Source organism: Uloborus diversus, chromosome 5, assembly GCF_026930045.1.
Source record: "Uloborus diversus isolate 005 chromosome 5, Udiv.v.3.1, whole genome shotgun sequence".
NCBI lineage: Eukaryota > Metazoa > Arthropoda > Arachnida > Araneae > Uloboridae > Uloborus > Uloborus diversus.
Genome location: NC_072735.1, coordinates 163,192,677 through 163,214,042, shown reverse-complemented (window position 1 = coordinate 163,214,042; position 21,366 = coordinate 163,192,677). Strand labels below are relative to the sequence as shown.

Below are 21,366 nucleotides of genomic sequence, written 5' to 3'. Positions count from 1 at the left end.
ATTTTTAGTAGTGTTGTAAATGAGGGAAATCATTATTCATTCAAACAACAAAGAGCAACAAATTCTATGTTTGAGGGGCAGAGTTGAGGAGAAATTGAAAATTTGTAAACGGCTGTCCCGCAAAATGCACTTTTTGTGACTTAACACAGTTTACTTCCAATGCAATGATTTAAGTTTGTTAATATTATTTTCTAGCCATCACGTGTCACTATGACGATTGTAAATACTCTGTGAAGTGGCGGCGGCGTCGCACGAAATTTTCTTCAGTGTTACTAAGAAGTTTTAGGGAGATAAAATTTACAATGTTCTTGATATGATATTTGCGAAATATTAACAATATAATTGATTTCCTCTTTCAATTATTACTAACAACGAATTTGTTCCAAAATAAAAATGTTATAGTTGAAAAAATTAACTGTAATAAATAGAAATATTTTATTAAGCTATTATTAAACTTAAAAAACGGCACAGTTTTTTTAAAAAACAAAATTTCCTCTCAAAACCTCCTGATCGGCCGCTGGCAAGTTCATTTCTGATTCAAATAATTCTTCTTTATAATCGTGTTGAATGATGCTATCAGGCTTAGAGAAGGAAAATTTTGGATCAAACTAAAGGGGGACCATTGTTTCTGTTTCATCAAAATAAGTAAATAGATAAATGTTTAAACAGAGCAACTACCGCTACAAATTGAATAAAGATAATGCATATTAAAAATAACAAAATGCATACGCATTTAGATCAAACCTTATACATAATTTAAGTTGAAAATTTCGAAATTTAGTTTGAAAAATAACGAAGAAAAAAAAAGTGCCAGTTTTAACTCTGGGTCAAGTTTATAGCAAAGGTGGCTCAAATACCATGAACCACTGTACGATTTGTAACTTCCACAGAAAGTTAAGTTGCTGCAGTGTTAGTGTTAGTATTTTATTGCAACTGCCACTGTTCCTTCCACGCTAAAAAGAGAGCATTATCTATCGTCTGTTAACTCAATTTTTTAAGCTAATTAGAGAGTTATGCTGGCCTCACACAATATTGTTTAGAGCATATAATGATCATCCATCAATGCACCATCTGAAAAATACATACGCTATTTTAGGATTTCACCTTTAATGGGCCTTTGCGTATGGAGGAGTGAAAAGTTATTTCGGTAATCCTTATTTTTGGACAATATTAAATGTTTTTTTTTTTCTAAACCCAGATTTGGGGCACATATTTCAATGCTGAAGGGAAAATATCTATACCATAAAGCGTTTTACAATAGAATTACGTTGTTATGGCTTAATGCGGAGTGAGATTTAACATGCAAAGCAGAAATCCCGGCTGCAGAATTGGATGGTTTTCCCTTTTTCAAAAATATTTTTTTCCGAAAGAGCATCGTCAAAAGCATGGAGTAAGTACTTTTATTTTTTTTTTTTCTTAATTTTGACTTATTTTCCCTTTTAAAAAGATAATCTTAAACGACATTCTGTCATTGTTTTCCATTTCTCTGCTGACGTCACAAGTGAGCAATTCGCTATGGTTAACAGAATAAAGGTTCTGGACACTGCCAAATTTCGCTAAATGAATATTTTATTCAACTGACGATTCTCGTTTCACTAATAAATTACTCGCGGTGAAAAATGCATTAAAAGGCATTATCTTGCCAGAAAAGACAACCACGCGCTCTGATTCAAGATGGCTTTCATGGCTTATGACGCCATACGATGAAACACTTTGGTTTAAAAATCAGACATTTTGAAAAATTAATTAAAATTTAATGATGGGAAAATAAAAGTATTTTCTAGGTCCATAGGATTTTGTTTGCTTATTCTACCAATTTCAATGACTAAAAGTGGTACTTTTGACTGAAGGAAACATCCCTATTTCTTTCAGAAGTCTGAGCTGCAACTAAAAATCCTAAAAATAGTTTGCAAGATAAACCAGCATCAGATTTTTCAAGAAATTTAAATGAGCGCTGAGAAGTGCTGAAAAAAAAAAGATGCTAAGTTTTAAAAATGCAAATGCATGCTACTTGTGGTTTACATCGAAGAATATACGTGTCAAATTTTCGCTTGCTGAAATTTAAATTTCTATTTTCATTTTAAAATTTTGGATTTTTTCGTTCCCCACTATGAAATAGTCTGCAGACGCTCTCAAAAGTCGGCGGCGTACGTCGAAGCGTCGCGCTGTTTCTGCTATCCGAGCAGCAAAAATTTGAAAATCACTGTTTTTGGACTCACGTTAGTCTGGATCTGAAGAACTTGCAATTGATTTAACGACCGAAAATCGATTTAATTTTAACAAAATGTTTATCTCATAATCAAAATCAGACTAAAAACATACAAACCTTTGGATCTGGGAAAAAGACATTGGTGGAATCTGGGCTTTTGATTGAAATTTGCTTTCGTATCATTGTGCGCTGATCTACATCAGAGCTGTTATCGAGGTGACTTTCCGATGCACTTATCTCCTCCTCTTGTCCTAAGTTTTGTGCCAAGACTGGAAATGCTTCCGGCTCGTCTTCAACTGCATATGACTTCATCTGAGATCCGTCAGACATGCCATTGCACAAAGAAGCCGTTTTACCCTTTCGAGGACTAGATGGTGCCGTCTGACAAGGAGAATCAGATAATTCACTTGGAGACTCGATACCACTAGTTCGATGACTGTAAAATAGAAGAAAGTGAAGTTAATCATTATCATGCTACACTTCCCACAAACATCTTTCGTAAAAAGAGAGTGGAAAGTGGGTATTTTTTAGAGATACATTGCGCTTAAAATCTAAAAATGAAAAGAAGAGTAAAATATTAGATGAATATACAAAGCAGCGACAAGAATAAATGAGAAAATCAACGTAAATGGACAAATTACAATTCTATTGTTGAGCTCAAGGATGCCCAGAACTTAAAATTTTTGAAAGGGCAGAAATTCTCAATTTGCCGAGTAGAAATCCAAATTTTGCCGAATGATGATAATTTGCCGAATCAAACTCCAACGTCTGAGGAATGATGAACAGTTTACTAAATCATCAGACAAGATTTGTTGAATGAGGATATTTTTGGAAGGTCACAGTAACCTTCCTTCGGGGAGCACCTGGCTGAACTGTATTTCAGGGTTAACAAGGTATCCCTTTATCAATAAATAGTTTGTGAACCAAGGAGTTTAAGAAATCTGAACCCGCACACGCACACATAAATGGAATGTTATACTTGTATACATTATCTATGTCCAAATTACGTATTCATAATAACGGTACAAGCAATGCAATTATGATACATATACAGTAATTGATTACGGGCAACGTCATCGTAACATACATATCAGTTGTTTCTCAAAACTGTCTAATATCAAACATGTTGGATCCTTTTTCAGTTGCACGAACTCTACTTCGATTTTATACAGTTAAATTTTGATGAGTTCTAAAAACAATATGGCAATATTTAAATAACATTTTATTGGCTCAGTAGCGGACGTATTTCATAAGACACGTAATATGAAATAGAAACGGATCTGTTAAGCGGAAAAGACCTTATTCATATGCATTTACGCAATGCAATTACAAATATCACCACATGATTGTCAAATATAAAACGGTGTCCTATAAAATGGAGTAAAATATAAGCATAACCAAGTGAAAAATGATGCTTTTTTTTGTGCTAAAACGTATGAGTTAAATGTAAAAACGTAAACAAAAAATAAAATTTCAAGAAAATGCAGCAAATTGCTATTTTAGTTTCAGGCCTATAGTAGAGCCACTTCATCAGTGCAAAAAATGCTCAGCATACGCAACAAAAAAGTCGTGATTGAATAACTTGTTCACAGAAAAGATTGAGACATTTCTACAAAGAGAGATTATTAATGAAACTAATAAATTATAAAAAGAAGATAAAGCATTATATTTTGAAAAATCATATAAAAAGAGTCCCCTTTTTATAACTATGAAACATTTAAAAAATATTTTAAATTATTCTTCCAAAAGAAAAAAGAATAAGTCTCTCTCTCTCTCTGTTTAATATATATATATATATATATATATATATATATATATATATATATATATATATATATATATATATATATATATAAACTCGTCAACTACAGCTTTACAATACTTGAAAAGCATAACAAACAATAGAATACCAAATGCAAGAATTTCAGTTTAGTTCTTTTGTTTTTGAAACGAAAGTGTTTTCGAAAAATTGCATAAGGTTCAGCAAATTGTGTAATACCCTCAAAGCAAATTCATTGGAATACTAATTGTTTGATATTTTGATTTATTATTATTGTGCAGTTTTTATTTTATTTATTTATCACTATTATTTTCATGAAACCTGTCAGATGCCACGTTGAGATCCAATACGTGAGGAAAATAAACCAAAACATATCATTAAAAAAAAAAAAAAAAAGAAAGAAAGAAAGAAAAAAAAAAAAAAACTTTTCAAACTTTGACTTTGTCGCAGCTATCCGTGAGTCATATCTCAAGGCTATAAGTGTGACCTATTCGTCGGAACATGCTCACAAAAACATGGACGCACTTAAGCACTCATTCTCAAATCATATTTCATCATTCAAGCACTCTGTTAAAAATGGAAAATCAAAATAGAAAAAATAGTATTTCGCACAAAAATGTCCAGCTACAGATTCTTTAAAATTATATATAAAAAGAAAAAAAACTTACAATTATAGATTTTGATTATCATCCCATCCACTGTTCAAGAAATGAAAAATCGCTTCCCTCAGATATATGTGTGAGAGAAGTAGGAAAATTGTTTAATATAGTATGTTAATTTATATGCCTTTCATTTTGTCTTTCTTGAAATCTCTTTACATTACTTAAGATCATAATTATGTAGTGTATGATTTCTAAAAGTGTATCTTTTTTTCGAGAGGAAAATATAAAAAATAAAGACATGAAAGCAGACTCAAAAACATATTTTTGATTTCTTCCTCAAGCTATATTAATATGCATTGTGAATTATGGTTCTTATAATAATAGCTTTTGTCTCATACATACATCAATCGAAGCAATTTTCTTAGCGAAATTTCTTTTACGTCAGTCTCTTATCGTGACTTCATAAAAGCAGTACGATAGTTTTACCTAGAGCCCCTATATAGACAGGACGACGCATCAGCTTAAGTTAAGCCATTTTGGATCGGATTTCTCATTGTTGCACTGCTAGGGTTACCAGAGCAAAGTTTCGGATTTCGCCAAATTTGCCGAAAATAAAATTTTATTTAATAAACAATTTACGCGCCGCTAATATAATTACTCACAGTGAACAATCACCAAACGCGATAACTTGCCAGAAAAGACAACCACTCAAACACGCGCTCCGATCCAAAAAGGCTAATCTTAAGCTGTTGCGTCGGCTCGTATATATAGGGGCCTTAGTTTTACCAAGGACCACATATGAGTTGCCACTACTGCCACTGACACTACAGTACATTGACCTAAGATCCCTTTCCACACAAACTCGGGAAAAGCAAGTATTTCAATATCTTTATACATACAGGGCTAATCTCTGTCCGGATGTCCGGGGTAAACTTCAAAACTACTGGACGGATTTTAACCATTTTTTCACCATAGATAGCTACATAATCGGGGAACAACTTAGGCTATAATTTATCGCTAAAAAACTTAGTTTAAGAAGGTTGTGATCGAAAACAGTTAATGTCATGTAATTTCCACATCAAATGATTAAAGATTAAACCCATTGTTTCGAAAATTCGTTGCCTGACAACAGCAATATTAAAAGTAATCATAATGTAAATTTTGAAACAAGGCCTCTCCGGAGCAAGCATGACATTGCTTTCTTAGGAATTGCATCCTCATCTCTATACATAAAGGGCTAATCTCTGTCCGGATGTCCGGGGTAAACTTCAAAACTACTGGACGGATTTTAACCATTTTTTCACCATAGATAGATACATTATGAGGGAGCAACTTAGGCTGTAATTTATTCCTTAAAAACTTAGTTGTAAAAAGTTATGGTGGAAAACAGTAAATTTCATATCATTTCCCTATTAAATAATTAAATTCGCAACTCCAATAAATCATAGGGGGCGCAGCAGCCACTGTCTAATGGCGGATGAAAAAAGGTGAAACGAACAAATGCCATAATTTATAACTTGCTTTGACGTTTAGTGAATGACAGTACTTTTTCATCGTATTTGTGCGAAGCTTTCTTTTTTATTCTTCTGAAATTACATTACACCACAAATTGCTTGAAGCCGGAAATTTACCCCAAAGAAAACTCGTGGAATGGAATGTTTCACCTTTTTCTTTAGTATTGGTAATCACCGCAAGGTAGCGTATTCGAGCTTTGAAGTTGCGAATATAAAACCCATTGTTACAAAAATTCGTTGCCTAACAACTGCAATAATAAAAGTAATCATAATGAAATTTTTGAATCAAGGCTTCTCCGGAGCAGACATGAGTTTAAAGTCGTTTAAACATTTGGAAACTCTACTTTTTGCATCCTTAAAGCAAGGCTTCACTTGATACGCGTCTTATCAGGCTCAGTCATTTCAATAAAAGTTGTAGTATAAATATCAATCAATCAAAGAAAAAACCCGGTCAGACTCCAGCGATATCTGTTAGATTTTGTGGCAACTTTTAACGTGTAAACATCAAATAAGTTTATTTTTTAAACAGAATAGGTATTCAAAATTGAGTTCAAAAGATTTGAGTTAATTTAAAAGCGGATTTTTTTTTCTTCCCGAAGAATAGTGTTTGAAAAGATATTTTAGGTTAATAGTGAAAAAATATGAAACTTTGTTTTCAAGAAAAATTAATTTTGGAAACAAAATCACATGAATAGAAGCTGAGGAGGACGTTCATCTAGTTAAATTTATGTAAATTTCGAGTATGAAAAAATTTTGTGATCAATCATTCCAACTTTTCGAAATGAAACATTTTCAAAATTATTTGAGTAATGTAACTGCAAAACTTCAATAAATATAAATAGGAGTTGGCATTTATTGCAATTTATACATTAAATGACAATTTCAAACGAGCTTAAAAAGGAGTTTTCTGTTTGAAAACGTATGTGAGTAAAATGTTTTGGAAAAACTTTTTTCTTCTTTGGAACTACTTTGATATACCCCCCCAAATCGGAAATTTGGCGACTTTTTTTGTTTTTGTTGACACAAAACTTTGTTGCCACAAAAATTGTTGCCACAAAACTTTATAAAAAACTCAAAAAATGGTACAAAATACAAGAAAATACTTAATTTGGCAACAGCAAAAATCTAAAAGCTGAAAAAACCTAAATTGGCAACACCAAAATAAGAAACAGCAACCCTAAAAAGGCCGTAGGAAATGCCAGATTTGGCGCGTAATTTTTGGGGGTGTATATCAAAGTTATACCTCTTCTTTTTTTGGGGGGGGGGGCGTGATTTCTGCTTCCAATTAATAAAAAACAAATATTGGAAATTTGGTTCTGAATGAAATTTTGCGTTGTATTATAAAATTAAACATTGCATCTTATGGACAAAACCATGCTGTCTATTAAACATATGAACTGTGCTCAATAATTTGTATAGAGAAAAAATATTTTTTTAGTTTCATTATGCAAAAGTTAATTACATACGCTTCATCAAGCACAACTGATAAATATATTTATCAGTTAAAACAGAAAATAATGAAAGTAGCGATTTTTTTTCATAATTATTACCGACCCAGGCAACGCCAGATATTTTATTTAGTTAAAAAATATTATGGGAACATTCAAAAAGCTTTTAGTAATTTTTTTCTTACTTTAAAGTTTAATTCAAAACTAGTTATTTTTCAAGACAGATTCTGAAAATGGTGTGAATAGCTCAATTTGATATCTTTATTTTTTTTCACAATAAGAACAAATAAAATGCACAAAAAATGCATAGAGATACAATTATTTTAAAGAAAATTATGTAGCAAACAATATCAAATAAAAATTTTGCCATGATACTGATCGTTAGTATCGATCATTATACATTACAATTTATACCACTAAGGAGTACGTTATAGTTAAAGAACAAGAAATTTAAATCATTTAAAAGTACATTGAAACAATAATGAATTAGTTCACCATTAAAAACATGCCAATAAAAATTTCAAAAAGGGAAAAGAGGCAGCTTTTCATTTTAAGATTTTTGTAAACCTACATTCCAGACTAAAAAAAAAATATAATAATAATAATAATAATTCATTCTAGTTTTTTTTATTTTATTTTATTTTTTTTTTTTTAGAACAAAACTTTTGCTTGCTGAAAAAAAATAATAACAGTTGAAAAAATAAAAAGAAACCTGTTAAAAATGTAAACGGTATTCAAATTTTAACGCATTGTGAGGAAATTTAAAGGGGAGAAACTTCGCCACGTAACTTAATTATGCCCCAAAAAAACATGAAAAGTTCCACAAACTTTTAAATTATTTGTTAAAGATCAATTTCAAAAAAAAGCCATTAAGTAGCATAAAAAATGACATTAAACTGGGAAAAAAAAATATTGGAAAATTAAATTAAGATCTTTAGTAATCCGCCACATCAAAATTAAACATTATTAGGAAGCAACAACGTTTCTGTAATCCAGACAAAGATCAATTAAAGTGCAAAATGATTCGCCAAATAAATGTATCAATTAATGAAATAACAGTAAAAGTTCCATCAAAGTATCAGAAGAACAAACATTGGCGGCAGCAATTTTAGCAATAAGAAGAGTTTTCGACAATTTCACATGTTCCGCGAGATAATTCCCCCATGATTTTAATGTGAATATTAAATGGCAAGAAATAAAGAATGCTGTCAAATCTTGTAACGCCAAGGATTACATATATGTGCGTCACGATGCATTTCAAATCTTGGCAATTGTTTTTCATTTTATTTGTTGCCTCCGCATTTGGTTTTTTGGTTTCAATAAAATGAAGCTTTTTTTTATTGTCAAACATAGTTTGTTTAACGGATTATTCTACATTTTACTGAAATGTCGTTATTTTTAATGTCGTTTCGTGTCTCGTTTCATTTAATGTGAGGATTATGTAATAAAACTTTGAATGCTTTTCGATGATCTAATTTATTTATTTGTCGAAACAAGGTGCTATTTTGTCTTTTTCTTGGATTTTCAATGAAAACGAAGTAAAATAATTCGCCGAATAAAAAACGAGCTTTTAAAATAGCATCAGAAATCTCGTTAAAATATTTCGCCAAATCAATATTTTCCATCAATATGTGACATAATCAGCTGAATAAGTTAACCGAGTCATAAATTGAAATTGAAAGTGTGTAAATTTTTAAAATTAGAAAAAGGAGCAATCACAACATGGGAATGACGATGCAAGCTTTACTTTTTAATTTTCGCCGACGATGATGTAAGTGTAATTTTTTTCAGTTTTCGCCAAGGCAAAGAGAAAACTCACCAAGTCAAGTGACGTGCCTATAACGAAATAATATCCAAAGAGAAAATATGTATTGCACTCATACCGATATTGTGAAATAAAATGATTATTGTTAAAATCTTGGCGATTGTGCCATTAAATACTTCTTTTAAATACGCAGCAAAAGACAATATAATTTATAAACAGAAAGGATTACTTCCTAGAAGAGTAATTTGTAAACCGTTCTCGATATTAACTCACTTTAAATGTTTCAAAAATGTTAGACGTTATCTCAGGGCCCGACTAACTAAACGTGAGGCCCAAGGCTCACAATGCTTTGAAGGCGCCCTTGTATTCTTCACTTTCAGTCAAAGCGAAATAATGTTAAAATAATTGTTGGATATAGCAAAAGTCTGTTGACAACAGCCGGACTGCTGTGTGATGTCGAGAACATGGCGATTGCATCCGTCGGTGTAAAGTAACAGCTCATAATTTATGTCTTGTAAATAAACCCATTTTTCGTATTTGTTGCATCCGTGTTAATTAAACACACTAGACACACCTCAGGCACGGATATAACAAAAGTGGCGACGAGGATGGGATAAAAGAGGGAGATGTTGGATATAGCAAAAGTCTGTTGGCAACAGCCGGACTGCTGTGTGATGTCCAGAACATGGTTTAATATTTATCCAAAAGAGGAATTTGATTATTTTCACAAAAATACATGGTTTTTCATTGCGATGCACAAGTTTTTAAAAACATTTGGGCCCCTAAGGAAGAGGGGGCCCCAGGCCCAGGCCTAGGATGCCTGTGCGGTAATCAAGTCCTGCGCAATAAAAAAAAATGCAGATAGTCTTTATTAATTATAATTTAAAATAAGACTTCAGGGATGAATCCGTATATTTTGCCAGAAGCAAAAGCCAATGAGAAATAGTTGAATATTGAGTTGGGATCAGCTTTACCTGAAAAGAAAAAGAAATTTCCCCTGAAAAACAGAACTGATACGCCGTTCCGGCATCAATTCGCCCTGTACTACTCATCGGTTAACCATATCAATGAAATTGTACGATAAAGATAGAAAAAACGTCCCTTTTAACAGCAGAAATAATACGTTAACTAATGTAAACAAAGGATCGTTCGGTTATACTACAGCGCACTCTTGCGGGCAAGTCGGCGCCTTTGATCTTTTAAGAAATGACTGAGCCTGATAAGACGCGCATCGAGTGAAGCCTTGCTTAAAGAAACATAGAAAAGAGCTTTTTTTTCCCTTTTGAGTGTGTACTATTTATTTAAATAAAGCGCACGGTTTTTTCAGTGATTTTTGTTATTGTTAGTTCATATTTTGGAAATACTTCAAATTTTTATATGTTTAAATTCGTGCTTTCGTTTCTAAATGAATATTCGTTCATTCTTTATACTTATTGCTATTTTACTTTAATGGTTAAGGAAGAAACTCGATTTTTAATCACGTGAAAGTGATATGTTTTGAGTTCTTTCAGTTAAAACAGAAAACGAAAGGAAGAAGCGATTGTTTCTTACATTTATTTCTGACCCAGGCAACGCCGAGTATTTTTGGTAGTATATATATATATATATATATATATATAATTAAATTGAATAAAAAATAGTAGTAATAACTACTATTCATATGCTAGTGTACACTCAAAATATGAAATGTATTCAAGAATTATTACAACTATTAATTGGCAACGATTTCAAACATGTACCGTTGATATTGAAAACGCTGATTATTATTTTAGTATGAAAAAACTATAGTTATTTGCAAAATCTAATACTTTTTATTCACAATCTAAAACAACCTTTTCGCTTTTTCTCATCACAACTGTTGTTTTCACTTACAGATCATAAAATCTCTAGGGGAAAGCCATTTTCAGCAAGACGAATAGCTCCAACATTGAATAATACTTCAATGACAATTTAATATTTATGAATTCTTTACTAGGCAAGATTATCCCAGTCTATTTTTCATTTTTTCAAAATTATTTTCTTCAATTCAAAAAAAAAAAAAAAAGAGAGAGAGAGAGAGGGAGAGAGAGAGAGAGAGAGAAAAGGAAAGAAAAAAAATCACCACAGAAAGAGAGAGGGGGAGGGAAAATCAAACATAAAACATCGAGGTTGCACGAACATCGACTCCAATACATCGATGGTAATACCATAGATGTTTACTCGAAAACATGACTGTTTTGTAAAATTCTACAAGTCACATCCATGACGCGCACTAATGACACTACTAATTGAATAATTTCATCAACATAATTTTAAACTTTTGAGATTTAAAAATGAATTTGAATAATTTGTGTCAAAAAGTAATATTATTGTACAGCATGTAAACTTCTGGAAAATAAAGGGAGAAAAAACCGCAATACATTTTGTTGCAGGCATTAAAAATATCATTTAATTTCGATGCAATAATTTTTTAACTTAAATTAAACCTCTATCATCTGTACATTGAACATATCGGAAAGCAGATAAGTGTACAATAAATTTATTCATTGAAACAACTTTGGATCACAGAAATTGAAGAAAACTAATATTGAATTGAATAACATTGTAACAACAAAAAAAAAAGAGTTTTTTTTTCTCCAGTAAACAAAAATTAACATAAACACACACGCTTACCCATCTGAACACAACTTCGGTTTCCGACCACCTTTCCAAAGCCCATAGAAGTAAAGCAAAATATTCAGAAAAATTTCTGACCACATTCTAAAAAAATACAAATTGCGATCGCATTAATTTAAAGAGTTTCGGGTTTTTTGTCCTGGTTCAGTTTCTCGGCAATTTCCATCGTGCGTTTGACAGTGCAATGAAAACCCTCCTGAAGTTGATCGAGTACACAGCTTTCTTCCTCCAGAGCACTTGAGACGTATTTTTGGAAAAGATTATGACATATATCAACCAATCAGGAAAGCAGCAACTACTTAGAGATTACTCCACGGCTACTTTGTTCTTCCGACAGAAATTGATGGAACAGATTGAACTCGCGAAAGTGTGTTTATGGCTTCCTATACACGTGGTTGAAAACGTAAGACTTCAAACGAAATCTAATGTCTTAACTATTTTGTTGATATTTTTTATCGTGCAATGGATGCGCTTGGTGTTCATGGAATTTCCCATAAAAAAGAAACGAATTATAAATCGTTATTATTCATTTACAAGAAAATCGTCTGTCAAGGTATGACGGGTGAAAACTGCTTCTACATATGAGGTAGTGAGAAGCAAAGGGATGCAAGTGGCAAAATTAAAAATTTGGAGATAACCAGTACAAATGGTAGGTGGACCTCTCCTCTGTTTTGGGGCAAGAGATTGTACTAGTAGCCCAGGTAGGTGCTGCTGTATAGCATGATTTAGAAAAAAATTTCAATGAAAGCCTATGTAGGATCTGATCTTTAAACGCGTTTTGCTCAAAACTTAAAATAGTCTACTTGCATCCATTTGCTTCTCACTGACTCATATGAACAAAGCCATTGTCTGTTTGATGATATTTTAATAGTTGAAATTTTTACCCTAACTCCAGTTCAGCCCAGTCAAAACAAAGCATTTCCCTGCAAGTCAAATATGTATTACCGGAAAATATTATCAAATTATCACGCAGTGGAGCAAGGTTCATTGTTGATGACGTCAGCGTTACTCGATCATTGGCTATTATATGATCGAGTAACGCTGACGTCATCAGAAACTCTTTCTCTTTTTAAAATTACAGTGAGAGGATTACAACACACAAAAATCTGGTGCTCAGGAAAGAAAAATAATTTATTTCTTCCTTTTATAGCTCACGAGTAAAATACACTCTATTTCAAAAATAAATTAAATAAATAAATAAAATCGACGGACTAAGAAGCATTTGTGAGAATGGAATGAAATTTTACAAACGTGAGGGCAACATTGTTTTAAGAAAGTGATTACGAAATGAAAGTAAAATTATCATTTGTTACTGGAAAAATTCCAAATGAATGAAGGTTTTTGTTGATTATTTCACTAAAACAAAACGAGAAAAAGAGGAATATAAACGATGTATTTTCTTAAGATAATAAATTTATGAATACAGTCTTCACTCATTATTTTTGTCACTTTGTAATCATTGAGAAGAAATACTAATGGAGGGAGACATAGCAAATGTCTCAGTGAAATAAGCTTGGGACCCAATGTTTCCCAGGTCAGGTGACTTGTTTGGCTGGGAAGTTGTCGCGTTTTGGCACGCAATCGCTCTTTTGGCATTAAATATTTTTCAGACGACGCGACGGTGCTTATTATGAAGTCGGGGCTACAAATCAGAGCAACTCTGGCTGCAACTCCTTTACCGCATAATAATAAATAAATAAATAAATAACGGATACAAATACAGGGGTATCATTCAAAATCCCTCTCCCCACTTCTTTCCGGATTTTAAAATATAATGTAATTGCATTTTTCCTGCATTTTGATGTTTATTCCCTGAAATGACGGGCAAACTGAAAATTTATGGATTCATATGTATTGTAATCAATGTTTTGAAATGATTTCATACGCAGGCATACTAGTATTTAAACTGAAGCATAAAAATAGCAAATCTTTATTCTTGCCGTATCGGGATAGTAGGGTTGCACTCTCTCCATCTATTCCTTCTCAATGTTTGTAATTATTATTTTTTATTACCATAAGTCAGCTTGAAACAAATCTGTTTCACTTGATTTACATTTTCATCACTGTAAACTAGTCTTCGAGGATATTTATTGCAGAAAGGGCATAAGTCCAACTTAAAGAAAAAAATTAATTAATTTCATGGACGAAATGAAACGTAATTTAATGTGAGGTAGTGATCCTACTTGTGGCTATATTAGTCATAAAAATTTTCGTAGAATTTAGTTCATTTCTGAATGAAATAATCACTTATTATTGATTCCCGAAAAGTTCCATTACTTGGAGTTACGCCCTTTCTGCAATAATCGATTCAGATGACGCGACCATTGATTATAACCCAAAATTTTATAGCTCTAATTATACTATCATCAACTGTAACTATCATTTATACTGTTATACCTCATACCAATTAAATTTTAGTTACTAGTATTACATCTTAATGCGGGGGACTGAGTTCAATTTATACCCACATCAACACATCATAAAGAGAGCGTTCTTTTTTGTAAACACAATATGCACGTCCAAGTTTTTATATATTGATATTTAATGTAAGAACAATTAGCTGAGCAGTTATGAAAAATCTTTATACTATTGCTTTGCATATTCTTCTCCATTCTATTTTCTAGGGGAAAAAAGAGAAGAAATTCAAAATGTATGCATTTATTTTTACCTTAGATCTGAAGCAAGACTCTCATCATCATGGAATGATTGTTGGTCAAAACTACTAATTGAAGCCACAGAACTACTTCTAGACATCATCGATAACGTTTCATCAATATCATAATCACTTTGAACTGAAAAGTCTACTGTTTTTCCTGAATGAAAATAAAAAAGAACTGGTAAGAACAAACATTTTAAAATCAAGTTACCTTCATAAAACTCGAAATTCGAAAAAATGGTTCGTCAAACAATGAACAGAACAAATATTATCATCCTTTAAGCATGATTTTTGTGATGAAATATTTACTTGATGATAAAAAATAATAATTAAATAAATTCGAAGAGCGCGAAGAAGTTTTTTTTAAAAAGCAGACGATTTTTTGATAAAAGAAATTTCGTAGAACTTCTTTTATCTGAGAGAGTAATAATGAATATGTTAAATGGTTTCTGAAAATCGGTTACATAAGGTAAAAAGTATTTTAAAAGGTCATTATATTTTTTAATGTAAAAATTATTGATTACTAAGCATTTTTATGCAAACTTCTTATTTTTGTGAAAAATTACGACTTTTTTCTTTATTTCATTTTTGCATATGAGTATATTTTTAATATCGTTTGCAATTTTTCAGTACATTAAAAAAAAAAAATTTCGTTCATCATGTTTTCTGCGAATGAGTATTCGTATTATGCATAATACAGGGAAAAAATGCAAGATTCGTATTATGCATTAGGTTGGTTGAAAGAAAAACAAGAACACGAGAAGGTATGTGAATAAAATTATTCGGTGTAGTGTGGTTTATTTTGTCTACTTACAAGCGTCTCTCATATAACACGGTACTTGTACAAGACGGTTTCGATATTACACAGTACGAAATTTGAGACTATTATAACACGGATTCGATATTACGCGCTTTAAAGTTTAAATTTAATACTGCACGATTTTGGTACTAAACGAATTTTTCAAGATTGAATTTTATTTTCGTTCAATACACTGTTCGAAAAATTATTTATGAAAAGAGTTTCTAAAACATGATTTCGATACTGCACGGTGCAAATTAACCGTGTTATAAGAGGGACAGCTGTATTCACAACTCCAGAGCTCGAATACGCTACCTTGCGGTGATTTGCAAAATTGCCGAAAAAGGTGAAAAAGTTCAACGTGTACCATTTTGGGAAAAACAAGCAGTTTGTTATGTGTATTTTTTTATTTGCGTGATTCATCATTTGGAATCGTCATCCGTGACAGCGTAACATCAAAAATATCGTCTAAAAAACTGTGAGTACAAATTTTATTTATCTTGTTCTGAGTGAATTTGAACAAATATTAGTTTTTTATTCCGATGAAAAAAAGCAGACTTAATAACATTGGCTGGACACTAGAGCCATGCTGAAAAATTACTGCCTTTTCCTTAACCTAACTCCAAATAATTGATTTAACTAACCTTATTACTACAGCATCTAACTGAAATGGACAGTATGCAAATAAATATTCCTGAAAACATTTATCACAGATCGGATTGAAAAATCCAGAAAGAGCGTTAAGAGTTTGAACAATAAAAATAAAAGCTTGGAATTTTTATCGCTAAAATAGTGAGAAAACTTTACTTTGGTTGCGTTCGACGAAACTCACCGGTCAACCGGTAAGTAACTGGTAACTAACCGAAGCGTTCTATGATCAACCGGTTACCACAGCGGTTACCATTCTAAGCAAATGATTGGTTGATTGGAACACGTGATCATTAGCTGTCACGTGATTAACTAACCGGTCGCTCCCGGTCGAGCTCGTCGAACGCAACGTTTATTGCTCTGCAAAAGCTGCCATTATCGGTGGAAGAGTTTCGCCAAAATTTTTTTTAGGCTTATTGTTTTAGTATTGTGTGAAAGAATAATGTATCTTGACAAGATTTCGCTTATCAGTTGAATCATTTCCATGAAGAATGAATTAAATGCATGAAGATTTAAAAAGGAACTTTCACTACATATCCGCGAGCATTTTGTAGATGATTTTCACAGCATAGCATGACAGAATTTATCATTTAGTTGAGAAATAGAATCATATGAAACAGCGACAATTAAAATAAACCGATTCGAAGAAATAACTCAATCACATAAATAAAACAATTTGCGCCAGTTACTCTCTTAAAAAATTCCAGCGATTTTAACTCAGACTGAGTAAATTTTCACTCCTTTCCAGTATCGAAAACGCACTTTCCTTATAGGAGTGAATTTCATTCCTTTTGCGGAGCGGTTATTTTCACTCCTTTTGGATAAGCTAATTTCACTCCCTTTTGATAAGTGTTTTCCACTCTTTTTTAAGACTAAATTAATATCCTAAATGAGTGGCTAGTTTCCGTTTTGGAAAGCCGCTATTTCACTCTTCTTTACTAATAATAAAGCTGAAAGTCTCTCTGTCAGGAGGATGTCTAGATGTCTGGATGTCTGTAGGATGTCTGTGACGCGCATAGCGCCTAAACCGTTCAGCCGATTTTCATGAAATTTGGCACAAAGTTAGTATGTAGCATGGGGGTGTGCACCTCGAAGCGATTTTTCGAAAATTCGATGTGGTTCTTTTTTTATTAAAATTTTAAGGAAAAAAAACTATCATAAGATGGACGAGTAAATTACGAAATTATCATAACGTGGAACCGTAACATGTGGGCACAAGCCAACTGGCGAGAAAATTCCCCGTACATCATTTGTAAATATACAGGCGAACCAAAAGACCTTTTGATTTTTCTATTACGGGCAAAGCCGTGCGGGTATCACTAGTTTTTAGAATAAAATAGGTAAAATCATTTCACTCTCATTTGGTGAAATTGTTTTTAAACGTGTTTTCATGTGCTTATGCTGTGTATTTGAATTTAAAACGTTTTAAAACTGTTATTTCATTTGAAAAAAAAAATTTAGTTTTTAAGTTAAAAAAATGAAAAAAAAAATGTTTTTAGTGTTTCCGAAGAGGATGCACAAAAACTGTATTTTAAGTAGTAGTACGAAGAATTTTCTTTTTTATTAAAACTTTAACTGGTAATATTTTTTGAACTACTCGTAAATCGTTACAAATCACCCACGTGCAATATTACGTACATTTCCGAATCTAAAGATTGAAATAAAATTAAAAAACCCACACAGTTCCAAATAAATAGATTAAAAATTTTGAAACTCTATATTGATATTCTCGGTGTGCCTTTTAACATTAATAATGTTTTAAAAGTTACATCAGTCCAAATTAATTTAAAAAGTCACTCATAAATTGTGACAAGATACGTTTGAATTCAATTTGGTTTCTTCGGGGCCATTCATTAATTACGTAAGGACAATTTTGGCAATTTTTGACCTTCCCTTCCCCCTATGTAAGGGTATGTAAGACCCTCCATCTTACGTAGGATTCCTTTTTTCTTCACAATAATAAAATAACAAATATTACATCACTGGGATCGTTCTTAAATTAACTATCATTTTTATTTTTTTAACATTTTTGAGTAAAGAAATGTTTACTGTAAGGAATCTAGACCGAATGTTTTTCCGACAAATAATTTTTGTATATGATGCGGAAATAATTAAAAATAAGACATGCAAAACACAGTGCGATTCTTTTATTATATTTTACACGTTTCATTCTTTGAAACACAAGTAAAAAACAGCTCATCCTATAATACATACTTTTACCTTCCTGAAGCAAATGAAATATAATATTTGCCAAACCACTTGACCGCGGATTTCTAATATAAAATATCAGCTTGGAAAATATTACGTAAGAATGAATCTACCCCCCCCCCTCTCCAAGCAAGGGTATGTAGAGAATTTTCCACCCCCTCCCCCTCAGGACCCTTAATTAATGAATGGCCCGTGAATGACACGGGCACACATATGAATGAGTGTATTATACAAAGTTTATGATACTCTTTAAAGTTTATTATACACAAAAACAATATTTGATTAATTAAAAATTATGCAGTGGTTGGAGCTCCGACCATCGGGAGCGGATTCGGTATCCGACCTATAGATTTGTGCATGGTCGGGTCTGTAACACCTTCCTAAAATATATATACAGTACACACACACACACACCAAAGATGGTAACGACTGGTTCAAATGTCATATTTTTGATTCGAGAACCGAAACAAAATTGTTGATGAAAGTTTCATTAATTTGGAAGAAAAAGTTACAAAAAGTTCGCCGTAACATTGCACGTGGGTGATTTGTAATACGAGCAGTTCAGGAAATATTAACAGTTACAAGTTTTAATAAAAAAGAAAATTCTTCGCACTTACCATGCAGTTTTTGTGCATTTCCTTCAGAAATCTCATTCGGCAACAAATATTGTTTAAATTCATTAAATGAAGAGATTTAGATAGCGACATCCACTTGGTATTCGCGACCAACGTTAGTTAAGCCGAACGTCGAGGTATAGAAGATTCTCCCCAAACAAAATCACGTGACAGAATCGAACCAATGAAAATGTTTTTGAGTGCTTCTTTTAAAGAATATTTTTATTTTTCGCTCATCAAAAGGAGTATTTCCGAATTTCACGCCAATAAGGAAATGTTTTAGTCTTGGTTTTTTCGTAAAGCGTCTTTTTTCGATAAAGCTAGCACTCAGAAAGAATGAATGCACCCGCAATAGATTTCACTCTTTTTAAGAGTTATTTTTTCGTTCTTTTGAATTAAGAGTGTAAATAAAACAAAAAACAAAAAAAAAAAAAATCATCTTCTTTTGATATTCAATCATATACTAATACAGTATTAAATATTAGTCATAAATGTTGACAGTCACATATGTGCACTATGTGACAAAATGTCATCAAATGCCGGAAATGTCACGAAACTGGACATAATAAGTACCAATGTATAGAAAACAACAGTACAAAATGAAAATGTTGTTCGAAGTGAATCAAAAATTTATGATTATAGAATTCAACACCGTGAAAATAGCTGCTTCAGAACAACTTACTGTGTGCTTTGCATTAATTTCTTACTTTCGTATACTTTTTGATTTCTCATCTATTTCTACATGTGTCAGAATATCCAAAAGACATTAAAAAATCTTTTCAAAATACTGAAGAACAAAAAAAATCATACATACGAACAAAAATTTCTGTCATATACTAAGCTTAAAAGCAATTTATACGTTACGGCGTGCGTTTGTTTTACCCTTTTCATCCGCCATTAGACGGTGGCTGCAGCGACCCCTATAGTTTGTTGGAGTTACGAATATATGCAGTACGAAGACCAAGATTCAGAAACCTTGGAATGGGGTTGTTTCCTTCAGTCAAAAGTACTACTTTTAGTCACGGAAGTTGATAGAATGAGCAAAAACAATAACATGAATACCGAAAATACTTTCATTTTCCCAACAGTTATTTTTAATTAATTTTTTAAAATGTCCGATTTTTGAAACAAGGCGTGGTCTTTATGACATCACAAATGATGAACTTTTCAGCGTATTCCATTGGCGCACTGCATGTTTAGGCTTGCTGTCTTCCGCGTTTCTACGTTATGATAATCAAGAAACGAATTAAATATTGTGCTCTACATTTGCTATCAACCATATCGCTGCCAATACATGTGGGTAACGAAGCAAATTAAATATTGCGCTCTGGTTTTAGCAACAGTGAATGGCAGTTCATCATTTGTGATGTCATACGTAGAAGCGTAAACAATAAAATTGCACGGATTAAAATAAATTCTCAAAAGTATTAAACTTTGTCAAATTATTCAAAAAATGGTCAGATCCTATGTTTTTAAGCATGCTCTTTCAGAAAAAAATACTTTTAAAATTTTGGAAACGACCCCATTTTCGGGTGTCCAACTTTCAGAATTTTCCGAGCTTCGACTCTCGACCTTATGCAAAAAATAAACGTGATATCGCGTAGTAATAGTAAATGAAACTGAATTTAAAAAAAAAAATAAATCCTACTGAAATCATTGAAAAAAAAAAGGGTAACAGACACGCGTGATTTGTTTTTGAAGTAGACGATTTTTCAAGGAAAATAAATTATCTTTCCCCGTACTACTCGGAAGCAGTGAAAGACAAGCGCAAGATCATTTTCACCATTTAAATAAGTAATTATTTATGACACATAGGACACAATATCAAGTGACGCAGCGCTCAATGGGATCGTGCCCGAAATTTTTTAAAAGTACCTTTTTTTTCTGAAAGAGCATGCTTAAAAACATAGGATATGAAGAGTTTTTAAATAATTTGACAAAATTTAATATTTTTAAAAATTTTAATCGGTGCGCAGATTCAAATTTTTTCTCTGTTTCTTCACATGACATCACAAGTGATGAAATGCCATTCACTGATGCCATTAGCGCAGAGCGCAATATTTAATTCGCATCTTTACTCACATGTATTGTTCGTTTTTCAAGAGAAGGCACTTGACTCCTCCCTCGTCACGTGGTTTTCGATGATTCTATTTCGCTGTTTTTGATAGAAGGTACATTCGGATTACAGCATTTTGTTGTAAAAGCAGCAGTTTTTAAAATGTAAGAATAACTAAAATGACAACTGACAAGTGAAGCAAGTGATGTAAAGGACACTAAGACTTTTTTACACGTTAAAATGCACGCTCAAGTTAAGGATGTCTGGTTTTGTCTCCTTAAGAAGCGCGTTGATTGTTTACCGATCACCCCCGCATAAAATGGAACTCTGTGTTCGAGGAGGCGTGGAGAAGTGCCTTCTCGTAAAAAACGGACAACACTGGCAATGCTATGATTGATAGCAAGCGTAGAGC

General features: G+C 32.3%; 1 protein-coding gene across 1 annotated transcript in view; it reads right to left on the bottom strand.

Moving 5' to 3' along the window:
* Nucleotides 1-21,366, bottom strand: part of LOC129223241 (adenomatous polyposis coli homolog) — a 72,038-nt gene that overhangs the window by 6,964 nt on the left and 43,708 nt on the right. The window contains exons 10-11 of the mRNA XM_054857806.1: nucleotides 14,642-14,786; nucleotides 2,327-2,645 (exon numbers count right to left, since the gene is read on the bottom strand). Of these exons, the coding sequence (XP_054713781.1) occupies nucleotides 2,327-2,645; nucleotides 14,642-14,786 (464 nt within the window). The remainder of the gene's footprint in view (nucleotides 1-2,326; nucleotides 2,646-14,641; nucleotides 14,787-21,366) is intronic.